Source organism: Paraphaeosphaeria sporulosa, assembly GCF_001642045.1.
Source record: "Paraphaeosphaeria sporulosa strain AP3s5-JAC2a unplaced genomic scaffold CC84scaffold_3, whole genome shotgun sequence".
Taxonomy (NCBI): domain Eukaryota; kingdom Fungi; phylum Ascomycota; class Dothideomycetes; order Pleosporales; family Didymosphaeriaceae; genus Paraphaeosphaeria; species Paraphaeosphaeria sporulosa.
Genome location: NW_017253362.1, coordinates 1,249,866 through 1,261,924, shown reverse-complemented (window position 1 = coordinate 1,261,924; position 12,059 = coordinate 1,249,866). Strand labels below are relative to the sequence as shown.

General features: G+C 51.6%; 4 protein-coding genes across 4 annotated transcripts; 1 reads left to right on the top strand and 3 right to left on the bottom strand.

The window, feature by feature from the left end:
* Window positions 1-649: 649 nt before the first annotated feature.
* CC84DRAFT_1173798 (PLC-like phosphodiesterase) lies at window positions 650-2,104 on the top strand (the record flags this gene model as incomplete). The annotated part of the gene is made up of 3 exons (XM_018180057.1): window positions 650-1,345; window positions 1,410-1,513; window positions 1,567-2,104. 3 exons carry the CDS (start codon window positions 650-652, stop codon window positions 2,102-2,104), a joined length of 1,338 nt encoding a protein of 445 aa, XP_018038649.1.
* A 2,631-nt stretch (window positions 2,105-4,735) lies between these two features.
* CC84DRAFT_1214802 (cytochrome P450) lies at window positions 4,736-6,326 on the bottom strand (the record flags this gene model as incomplete). Its single annotated transcript, XM_018182672.1, has 2 exons — window positions 4,736-5,160; window positions 5,228-6,326. The coding sequence occupies 2 exons, from the start codon at window positions 6,324-6,326 to the stop codon at window positions 4,736-4,738; spliced, it is 1,524 nt and encodes a 507-aa protein (XP_018038648.1).
* A 1,266-nt stretch (window positions 6,327-7,592) lies between these two features.
* Window positions 7,593-8,762, bottom strand: CC84DRAFT_1140874 (uncharacterized protein; the record flags this gene model as incomplete). Its single annotated transcript, XM_018176301.1, has 2 exons — window positions 8,184-8,762; window positions 7,593-8,134 (listed from the first exon to the last, which is right to left on the bottom strand). Exons 1-2 carry the CDS (start codon window positions 8,515-8,517, stop codon window positions 7,593-7,595), a joined length of 876 nt encoding a protein of 291 aa, XP_018038647.1. The 5' UTR covers window positions 8,518-8,762.
* A 533-nt stretch (window positions 8,763-9,295) lies between these two features.
* On the bottom strand, window positions 9,296-11,428 carry CC84DRAFT_1257174 (uncharacterized protein). Its single transcript, XM_018184705.1, has 2 exons — window positions 11,074-11,428; window positions 9,296-11,021 (listed from the first exon to the last, which is right to left on the bottom strand). The coding sequence occupies exons 1-2, from the start codon at window positions 11,360-11,362 to the stop codon at window positions 9,484-9,486; spliced, it is 1,827 nt and encodes a 608-aa protein (XP_018038646.1). The 5' UTR covers window positions 11,363-11,428; the 3' UTR covers window positions 9,296-9,483.
* Window positions 11,429-12,059: the final 631 nt, after the last annotated feature.

The following is a 12,059-nucleotide window of genomic DNA, read 5'->3' as shown; positions in this document are numbered from 1 at the left end:
GCACGAACAAGGGCTGAGCTATTCCTGGCCTGGACGCAAGCACAAAATATCGCATGATTGGCGCCTTATGGCTTCGTTTAAAAATTTCTTCGGTTTAGTAATGTCTTGATTTGGATATGCCAGCAAGGAGAAGTTCAGTGCGAAGTATCCAGTTCATCAGGAAACGGGAAAGGGCGCCCTAACAGCTGCCGCCCGCTTCGTGCAATTCCAACTTGCGGAACTGTTCACAGCTACGTAGGCATGTGTATTTCGAAAGGACCTGCGTCGGCACTTGAGACTATATGAAACATGACTAGCCCTTAGCTACCCAAAAGCAGGCTGAGATTGGACTCTAGCGATTGAACCGTGCGAAAAGAGGTTACCGCTATGTGTACCCCGAGTATCGTCTTTGACCGAAGGCTCGCTATTCAGCTGAGATCATGCAAAGTTCGTGTTGCCAAATGAAAGACATATCGGCATCGCGAGAAACGAAAACATTGTATAAGTACCACGCATGCCTCCGGGTTCTATGGCCTTCTATTCGATCGATGAGCACATTCAATCATACTTTGGCAATCTTCATTTTTGTCACACGCAACAGCTGTAATCGCGAGCTTCAAGTCTTGACTCTATTTACCTACCATCTTCTCTTCAACTTCATATTGCAATCATGGGTTGGGGCGGTTGTGTCGGCATCATGAACGCTTCTCCGTTCATCTGGACGCAAACAAGCCAGTCATCATATCAGATGAATTCATGGTCCTTTCCGGGTTCAATTGATCCTGGGCAACTCTCTACGACGTACATCGAATTCGACCAAGGAATCTTCACGACCGAGACCGACACTTCTGCTGTTGTGGCATTCCAGCTCAACAATCCTTCGTCTACCGAGATCCAAATCCATTCAGAGGTCTACAGACCGGAAGACCTCGATAACCCGGGAAACGTCCAGAACATCTACGTTCAGCTGAACAACTTCCCCTCTGACCAGAACGGCCAACGAATTGACCTTGGCTTCAACCACGACCAATGTGTGACGCTCTATCTGACCAGTGCCACGGACTCTCTGTACGCAAACAGTGCTCCCGTCAATTGGATGCATGCCACCCTTGACCTCATCGGCGACAAAACACTGCGTCAAATTGCACTCCCTGGCGCACATGATGCTGGAATGGGACCGGATTTCATGTCCGGGACCGCCTTTTCGGTGGCGGACAATACGAAAACCCAAGCTACTACCATCGGCGGTCAATTGCTGCAGGGCATACGTTGGTTTGATATCCGGCCTGTCATGGGAGATGGGGGCCAATGGTTGTCTGGACACTATAGCGACGGCTTTGCCGGCTGGCAGGGCGGTAATGGAGAAGTAAGTACAGACTTGCACAAATACCTATGAGACCAAGCATGAACACTAATGGTTTTTCTGCTAGCCTATCTCTCGTGTTATTTCCGATGTCAACGATTTCTTATCGCAGAACCAAGAACTGGTCATCCTCGAATTGTCGCACAGTATAAACAGCGACGACAGCTACAGGTACGGTGCATTAATTCCCCTTTTCAATGACGCTGACAAGAATACTTCTATAGAAGCCTCAATATAGCCGAATGGAACGCGCTCTTTGATATGCTCGTCGGAAACATATCTCACCTATACACCAACCCCGTAGCTGACCTTTCGACGATCCCAATACGCGACTTCATCGGAAGCGGCCCGGCCGTTGTGGTAGTCGCCCGCGATGACGACAGCGTTTTGGGCGACTACGCCAACCACGGAATCCATCCAAGCTCCTCCTACCGTGTCTTCAACAAGTACTCCGAAAGCGCAAAACCAGACTATGTCGTCAGCGATCAAATCTCCAAACTGCAGAACTGGAAAACTCTGGAACCGGGTGACAACGCCTTCTTGCTGTCCTGGACCGAAACCGAGTCGAGTGTCAACGCTGTGCCTGGTTTTGGAGAGGGCAACAAAGCGAATGCAAGGGAGATTAATGTTAGGTTGTTTGGGAGTTTGGTGCCGGTCTTAACGAAGGAGGTTTTTCCTAATATTATCATCGAGGATTACGTCGAGAGGAAGGACCTTGCAAGTCTTGCCATGGGAATCAACTTCCGGAACCATGCTTTGTGAGGTTAGATAGCTTTAGAAGAAGCTGCCTCTCGAAGACTAAGTAGCGTGGCTTGGGACGCCGACGTGGGCGTTTTACTTGTAGTCTATCGAGCAGCGTGCTAGAACAGAAATGCAGAGCTTTGCGAGGAACGCCAGGAGATTATACTAAAGAGCTCGCAATATTGGGCTCTATATGTCCACTATGGGGTGTAGGCGTTGGGTAAGACAGGCTAGGGCGTGGGCGGGTTGTTTACAAGGCTTCTTGTTCAGTTCCTCAGCTTCACTATATAGGCTAGACGTTTGAATGAGGACATGATTCAGTAACTTAGGACTCGTAGGTGAGCTCATCTATCACTTAGTGAGTCAACTTGCCACGGTATCACTTTAGGGTTGGGGGCAGCCGATGGCGCTTGGGTGGCAAATCGCCACCTACATGATTAAGCAGTAGAAGGTATGAGAATACAGATTCATGCAAAACATCTGTAGGCTTTGCCTGTACTAGCAGGGAGGATGGCCGAACCGTACCTGCCATAGCATTGTGGGGTTGCGAATACTAGTGCTTTCGGAGAATAATAGAGTTAGTTAAAGTGATGCATGGCTAAGGATAGGTTGGCGGGCAGATGCCAAGTTGTGAGACTGACACGTGCTGGCTGACTAAAGTACCAGTAGCTGACAGAGTCCCAGCACTGCTTCCACTCCTACGTCGGGATTACTGATCTTTCAATGCGCACAGCCCCTGGAGTCATCTCGCATTAGCCGGGATTAGTGGTTCGCTTCAGCTGGAAGTACTAATCGACATAGCAGCCCGCCATGAATTTGCCAGTGACAGCGCGTATAGGGCTAAGGAAGGCTCTCTAGCATCAGTGAGAGGTTCTAGGGCTTAGGCAGGGTTATTCTACAAAAAATTTATAGCGATAAAGGCTTAGTGTTAGCGTTGTAGAGAAAAAAGTCTATTATGCCACGAAAGAAGGCTCTGTACAAATTAAGCTCGGAAGTGAGGATACAAACGTAATTTTTGGAGAAGAGGGGTTCATATGTTTTTAGACTTAGGTATAGCAGATTATTCTCATGTAATTATAGCCAGATTTGTTGTGCGCCTAGGTTTTGCAGTTGCTGAAAGTCAAAGTACCTGTTAGAACCCTAGGTATCCTGTACCTCACCTCCCCGGTCACGGAATATCCGTCGAGACAGGGCGCAGCCAGGGGCGATTAGGTCCAGGCTAACAGTAGCTAGCTATAAAGGCTAGGGGCTGTCGGATCTGGTCCGACAGCGATTAGTCTCTCCTACAATCTACTTTAGTTGCCCGTCTTGTACCTGTCTACATTGCTCGCCTGTGAATCCTGACAACCACTCGCATTTTCCGAACCAGGGGTTTTTTCGACCTGCAGGGAGGAATGTTAGGAACTAACATAGTCAGAAGATGGTAAGGAGAGAGACTAAGAAAGGAAGACATGAACAAACTATATGGAAAAGGAGTTATAGGAGAAGAGAGATGGATAGACAATGGAGAAAAACGATGAAGAAAAATTCGAGATGACGGTAGGGAATCCATGCTAAAAAAAAAAAAAAGGGGAGGACAGAACACTTCAGATGCCAGGAAACGACAGACAGCCCGAAAGAGATGACCCGGCCCACTCTACTTGTACCCCCACCCACGCCTATATTCCCTCGCCATCTTTACACCCTCCCTCGAGACCTGCGGCCCCTGCATGATTCCCCCACCCCACTCGTCATGGGCACCGTACACTGCTCATCTCCGTAGAACTGGCAGCGGAACTTTGGCTCCAAGGTAACCGAGGTGAGCTCAGGCTCAAGACTGGCGTATGTGGCGTTGAGGAAGGTTTCCGCATTGGCAACGTGGGGTCTCAAGACCAGCGGAGTAGATCTATCATCTGCATAGAGCGCAAGGGTTACGCCGGCGTGGCCTGCAATGTTCATGTTGCGGTGGGTGACGCAGCCATGGTCGGATTGGCCGGGGAAGGGGGCTGGGACGGCGGCGATCAAGGGGAGGAGGGGAATGGACGCGAAGATGGGGGACGTTGTCGCGACAGTACTTTGATGCGTGCGGACTGGAGGAACGAATGGGCCGCGCGACTCGTATCTGGACGGGTAGGTCTCGCCTTATATCTACCAGCTGGACATTGGGAAGCGGTTGCGTCCTTGGTCACAACATGCTTTGCACCCTTTCGAGCGAGCACTGCTTTGTTGTGAGCTGCTACGCCTTGTCAGGATTGTTGTTGGAAAGGGACCGCGCCGCGTTGCTTCTCTGGCCACTACTATTACTTATCTGTATTTGGGTATGAGAGCTTCCAGGTACCTTGTCCGATACCCGATACTCACATCATGATCGGGACACAGCTGTGGGAGATGCATTGCTGCTGCTTGTTCTACTGCTAACTGCTTGACTTTCAGAGGCGCTGGCACTGTAGGGCACGCCACAACCGCCATGATTTAGTAGGTAGAAGAAACTGAGCTGTTTGAGCGGTGAGCCCGAATGAACTATTCGTAATGAGTTAAGCGTAGCAAGAACAACCCTCCAAATCCAAGTGCTCAATATACATCATGAAGCGGATGCCTGAACTCTAAAGGCCGACCAAATCGATGAAGCATTACATCCCACAGTCAATCTTTACAGCGCTACATATTCAGCGCTCACGCAGGAGTCAAACCAACCTTGACACCGTTGCCAGAGCACACCGTCAACGTGAGGCCTTCTTGCCACTTACCTCCGTTCGGGTCTCTGCTCTCGATCTTGCTGAACTCCTGCAGAAGCCTAACTGTGACGAAGCTCGCCTCGGTGAGCGCATACTGCTGGCCCAGGCAGATGCGCGGTCCTCCGTTGAAAGGCAGGTACTCCCAGCCAGGGCGGAGGTTCTCCCAGCGCTCGGGCTTGTACTCGGCTGCGTCGGGTCCGTAGAAATCGGTGCGGCGATGCATGGTATACGGTGAGTACGTCACAATGGTGCCTTTGGGAACGAACAAAGGAGCCTTGCCTTCGGCGCCGCCGCCAATGGGAAGGACAGTGTCTTTGACAGCATAGCGGGAGTTGCCAGGAACCACGGGGTGAGTGCGGAGTGCTGAATGGCGTTAGCATCTGCACACTGGGCACAATTATGCATGAGCGAGAATTGCTGTGCGACTTACATTCGTTCAAGCACCATTTGAGATACTTCATGTTCCTCAGCTCCTCGTAGGTAGGCAGTCTGCCTTCCAAAGGTGCTACCTCTTCCCTCAGCTTCGCCCAAATGTCTGGGCGGAGAGCGAGGTGGAAGAACATGTTGCTGAGCAGACTGGCTGTGGTGTCACGCCCCGCAAGGAGGATGTTCATCAACTCGCTGCGGATCCGCTCTTTGTCGTCCGTCTGCTTGACCAATTCCTTGATGAAGATATATCGGTCATCTTCAGGCATACCGGCGGCTTTCTCCGCTTGGCGCTCCCGAATCGCCTGCTCGACGAACTTGTCCACATAAGTGTGGCATATCTTTAGTGCGTCTTCGCCCTCCTTGTTTGATCGGAGGAAGTTGAGAGCGTTCCATCGAAGGCGGGTAAGGATGTCGTCTTGCGCGAATTGGAAAGCGCGGGCGAAGATGGCATCTTCGTTTTCTGTGTCGTCTTCGCTCATACGCAGCGAGTCTGTTGAGTGGTTGAAGAGAAATTCGGTTGCAGAGTCAATAGTCAGCTTAAAGAATAAGTCCTGCAGGTCGACCGTAGACCCGTCTCTGGGAATGTGCTTGAGCATGAGCTTGAAGTGACGGTCGAAAGCCTCCAGGTCCGCAATCTGATCGCGCGCAAAATTGGGCCTGAGAAGGTGCCTGCTGTTCTGCCACTTCTCGCCATCACTGTTGAAGATGCCATCGCCGAGCAGCGGCGCAAACGCCAGGTAGCGATTTCCGAAGCTGTAGTCCTTGAACCTGAGACTCAGAATGGTCTTTATGTTCTCAGGCTCGCATGTGGTGATCATAGGCATGTGCAGCATCCTAGTAAGGTATGTGTTGACGCCCATTTGACGGAAACGCTCCTGGTTGCGCTCGAGCATCTTGCGTTCATTTTTGTTGACGATATTTTCCTTGATGACATCCCAGCCTAGAATGGGCTCTTTATTATAGCGCTTCGGACACGGTTCGCAGCCATGTTGACTGATGAAATTGCGGCGATTAAGATATAGCTGAACACGAGAGAAGACGATGTAGGAGAGGAGCGCGCCAGCGACGATGAACGTGAGCGGGTGGTCGATGAGACCCATGGTGGGAGACTGGGACGAGCAGAAGATTTGAAGCTAGTCGATGCGAAGCAGCGTCTTGTGCGTTGGTAAATGATGCGTAGTCCGGATGACAAAGAGACCGACTCGCTTGTCGCTCAGGTGGTGAAACCTGCGTCCGGCTCTTGAATCAAAAGCAAGAGTCGCGATGCTGTGGTGCTGCACTGCGCTGTTTCTCGCCTTCTTTGCAACACAACCGCCCGAGTCTTGCACGATGGAAGAAAGTGGTAAATGAAATTTTGCGAAGACGGGTACCGTCTTGAGTAAAACCGATTGACGTTAATAACACTAGCCAACACCCCAGGGTTTCCGTTCTTTTTATCTTCACCTGCTTGGAGTTGAAGCACGCACCTCGCAAGAAGGGCTAAAACGGGAAGTTGACCCTTACAGGATGCTCGTTCGCTTGGTAGAAGATCGCTCGGCCGACGAGACCAGACTGCTGCTTGGGCTTGGGCACCGGTACCACCGATAGCAGCGGGACGCAATGAGGCCCCCGAGGAGCACGAGCGGACAAATTCAGGTGCCGCGGCCGTCGGCGGTCACGCACCAGTGATGCAATGTACTGGAGATTGGTGGGGACACTGCAGAAGCAACAGAGTAGCTTGGTTCCCCTGGCGTGCTTGTTGAAGGGCTGTGGAAGGCGAGGAATGCTTCGAGCAGCTGTCGCGCGCTGTCTGTACCAATATCCGTGCCGTCGTCCTGAACAGCGCCAGTAGATTTAGACACCCGCGGCGCCACGCTCGCTGATTCCGGTGGCAGTAGCGTTTACCCTGCTAGGACAGGGAGGACGTGCACCAATGTGCTCAAAGAAGGACCAGCCGAGGCATAGGCGAGCGGGCGAATCGGAGGAAAGCAAATCCCGTCTACAGCGTCAGCCATGATTTGCTGATGCTTGCCAAATATTCACTTGAAATAGATCCACCTCAGCTGCAGGTTACTGTGCGCTTTCGGTCTTTCGGAAATTTTGCAAGCCACAGTTATACACATGCCAACGCGTACGCGCACCCCGCCACACCTCACATTACATTGAGCACTCTAATCGATCTTAATATGAGAACTCATTCGGTGCGTCTGCCTCAAATAGTGGACGTCTGGAAGCATGTGCGCCAATGGGGCATTCACAAGGCAATTATACGACGACGTATCTCACCCTATCACGATCTTGGACTGTCCGAACTTGTGACCCAAGACCGACTTTCACGCTTATGCAAGAGCTCGTTTGTGTTGCACATGCTGCTATCGGTTTCTTTCCTATTTACGCTCATCAGACTTTATCCACTTCACGTGATTGATCGTCTCTTTCTCCAAATACTCATACACCTGGCTGTAGTCCTTGCACACATGCTTTGCATCCCAGCCATCACTCCCACCAAGGTCCTCGCCAGTGATTGGATCGCCAGGGAAGGTTGTTGCGGCTCCTTCCAGTGCAACATCCCCCGCACACATGATGGCCTGTCTAATGTACTCAAAGCAGTGGTTGATGTGCCACGGCATCCTGACTTTGTTCTGAAAACCGAGGTCTACAGAAACTTGAAGCGTGTTGTAGGCTTCTAAGATCGTGTACAAGCAGTGCAGCTGATGTGTCATCGAAGTAGTGAAAACAGTTTGCTTGGTGTAGTCGTGGATCGGCTTTGGCAGATTGGAGTATTGGGCAGGCTCTTTGACCTCAACGTAGCCGAGGCCTTCCGGGACCATGTCAAGCCATGCTTTCTGGGTCTTCTCACTCCAAAAGTCCGATGCATTCTCCGGGGCAAACACGGTATTCGGCTTGAAGCTCACGATTTGCTGAGAGACTACGGTAGGTCAGTATCGTTGTGTAGAGCAGATAGCAGGTGTCGGTACATTTAGGCGCGAAACCCGATATATCCCCAGCAAGTTCATACGTATGGCTTTCTCTAAGTTTCCATCTCCTTTCAACTAATAACGCGAAGATAACAAGCAACAGTGTTGTATCAAAGATCCACCGGTATGGCTTGATTTTCATCCAGAGCGTTCTCCTCCTCTTTTGCCTTGGCTGTGCATCTGCTTCCTCCTCCCAGTCCTCCACATCGGTATCTGAGTCTGAGTGACTACCTAGGTTACGTAGCGCATTGTATCGGTGGTCGTCCTTCGTCTTGGCTGCCACCCCCGTTTTCGATATGTCGAGCGTCGATTGATATGGTGTAAATCGAGGCATCACTAGGTTGTGCCTCTCCAATACTCCTTCCGCAGGTTCATGAGGGGATACAAGGAAGAAAGATCTAAGAATGGTGTTATTTTATTCATTGGAGATGTCAAACAGTCGCTGTAACGCCAAGTGTGTTATGAGGTTCTAGCTGCCTCGAAGAGCAACGAGGTGGCGGAAAACCAAGAAAAACCTTAGAGCCGCCGACAAAAGATTTCACTTGATCCAAGGCGCGTATATAGGTGCAGGATTGATGTTGTACTACAGAAGCTCGCATGTCCTCTTTCGTGAGCTATGCGAAGCAAAGCATCAATCATTTGATGACTGGGTTCATGATTGCTCGGTGCCCAGACGTGACAATGGAATGCAGCCTTCTGAGACGATAAGATGCCGCGTGCATATACAGGCGATGGCTTGTGGCATTTTGAGCCTGTTGCAGCAAGCATGGGAGATGGTAGGTGAGCGCTGAGATGGGACGCGCAGCTGTAGTGGGGCTGGGTGGGGCGGACGGACGGGGACGGGGACGCGGAGTCGGGGCAGATCACCGGTTCCGTCTCACGACCATCGTCAACACAGGCCCCAGCATTGCCCCAAACCTGGGCCCAGAGCCCACCAATATTACATCTGCAAGAAGAGGGCGACTGATTTTCGTCATCAGATTTGGACGATTTGCACATACCAATCACAAGCGCCCAATATCACAGGTAAGCATTCATCAATTCCATCCGAAGCAAGCAAGGAGTCCAACTAAGTAAACCGTGTGGGTTCAGAGTCCGAGATCGCGCGACGCAGGATTCAACCAGCCTTCTCCAGTGCCCAAGCCTCATACGACAAAAAGTGGCATTCGTCGTAAGCGTTCGGTAATGCAATCGACTTGTATTGCCCCAAGGTCTCCAATTATCGCCACTCTTGCACCCCACTATAGGATTGGAATGATCTGGCGATGTAGTGAACGAAGAGAGGCACAGAGGGCGTAGTCTACAGACTGGGAACGGTCGCAGTCCTGGCTTTCGCGACTCCTTCCTCAGACTTTTCACGGTTTCGAGCATGCATCCGCCTCTTTGCAGTTGAACTGTACTTCTGTACTTCGAGCAGTTCAGGAGATACTTCCCCGTCATGCAAGAGTCGAGACCGAGCAATAGTAACCGAGTCACGATGGCCTCGAAATTTCATCTCAGAGTCATCCACATTGGAGAGACGACGATCCGCCAGCGGTTTCTTGAAATCGTTGGACAATGTTGCAATGGTCCCCAGTGCAACTTCAGCGTCTGGAACAACCAGGATGGCTACGGATTCTTCCGCACTATCATGGAATCTATCGACTTCCAGCTTTTCCGCAGCGTCTGTTACGTATTGCGATGGTGGTCTCGATGATGAAGCTGTACCGGGCGTCGAAGTTGCATAGGACGGAGCGCCGGTCGTCTCTTGACTGTTTGATGGGGCTCTTATTGTAATATTTCCATCGTCATCTTCGACACAAGTCACAGCATAAGCATGGCTTTCATCGTCGGGAAAGACGACAACCTGGGGTGCAAAAGACTCCAGTCCTGGCCCCCTGCCCCAGTCCCACTCGCATAAATTCGAATTCACGTGTCTCAAATCACTTTCTCTTGCTGAACTAAGCGTTTGGAGAGCACGGCTTGGCAAGGAAATCCTGCAGTGGACTCTTTTGTTGTCTTCAGCTGGAATGTCGTCCCAGACAACTTCGTGACAGCTATCAGCCGACTTTATGATCTGCATTGTGGGAGTCGTGGTGCTAATATCGGGCTTACGTGATAGAACGTTGACTTCGTAGGTTGGTGTCAGGGTGACCACATGTACGTCCGTCTTGGTCAAAGCCGGCACTGCCATCTCGCTTTTGATTTCCGGCCGTAAGCATGAAGGGTCCCCTCCGACAACAATTTGGCTTTCAGTAGTGAGGTCGCCATGGCTCTTGTCTTCCTCGAAAGTGTTCATCATTGTATCGCTTACCCATGGCTTCAACGGCAGAACTGTTCGCATTCCTATGGCATCAAGTCCTTTGAAATCAACAGGCTTGAGACGTCGCAAGGACTGGTATGGTCGATGATGCTCTGTTATACTGCTAGAGTCTGCAGTGGATTCGGCAGGTGTCTCCTCGGCGTTTGGTGTATGCTTCATACTCGACTTGAGTGGTGCTTTTAGCCTGTCGCGGTAAGCTTCTCTGGGTTCTTGCAACATCAGAATCGGTGCAGAGATGGAAATGCTTGGTATTCCCCGTATGCCAGGACTTGAGGTCTGCGAATCGGCCTCCTGAGAAGAACTACTTGCAGCTCGTGACTTCCGCGCTCGCAGTGGCGTTATACGAGGTCGTCTAGGACGCCGGGTCTCTGTGTCATCGGTGTTTCTGTAGTCTGGCCTGATCTCTGCATCGTTACACGGCCTGTGCACTGTCTGGCTTCCGGTGCGAGGGGCCGTCTGCCGCTGTTTTGAAGCCGTGTAGCTTGTTCGTTGCTGAGAAACTAATACTGAGTCGCTCTTCGACCTCTTTGTGCTACCTTGTGCATGGTTAGCGTACGAATCTGCGTGTCTCGTCTGGCGTATGCGTGCCTTTGGGAGGCTCTGCATCGAAATTTGCAGACGATTGACTCTGAAGTGGCGCCAACAGGAAGTCTTGCCGGGAGTCCGACGCTGTGAGCCAGTCATAAAGACTCAGCAAAGGACGTGGCTCGTGGCGTATCTCCTCCGACACATGCGTACCTTGAAGTGGCCCTCGATCGAAGTACGGAGACGACCGTTCCTTGAGAGGGGTCAAGAAATTTTCTGGCTCAGAATCCGATGTTGTGAGCCAGTCGTGAAGACTTAGAAGTATGGGTCGATCGCGACGACGCATGGGCATCCCCTCTTCGTGAAGCTAACAGGCTTGTGGGTTCAAGGGGTTGCTGAGTCTCGTGGAACATGCCCCGAGGCGTGGTGGAAACACGCAGCTTGTTGTTTGTAGGTAAAGATGGGCTTGCGGCGAGGGCAGGTTGCGTGCTTGGAGGGGGAGGATTCACAGGTGGTTTGGTACGAGGCCAGGGATGGTCCCAAGGCTGGCTGATAGTGCGCTTGAGGTGAGTGGTTCCTGCCCGCTAGGAAGGGTCGCGCACGGAAGGTACGCCCGTTGCGAAAGCCAGAGACCAGAACATAACTATACCACTCGATAGGTGCGAAAGCGCACTTTTGGTGGAGCAAAGCATGGTCGTCGATCTACAGCAACACCGAAGCGCGGACGCAGAGAGGCAGCAGATTAATCTCAGCTACCAACAAAACTGTAGAGGGTCGGTTCGTGATGCTGCACCCTTGGTGACGTCTTGGTATCTTCCGTGGCTGGTAGACGCCTTAAGTCGGAAGCTAGGCGTTGTGAGTCGCAGTTGCGCTGTCACTTTTGCTCAGTAATTGCATGCTCTTAGGTGCGCGATAGAACTAAGCCATCGACCGTTGTGGCCATTGCAAAACGGTAAGAGGAGCTGGCCGCTTGGGGAAGCGTCGGAGGAGAGGCCAGTGTAGTTTGCCACTAAGCTCGATGCATAGCTTTTTCTGGCATATGGGCGGCG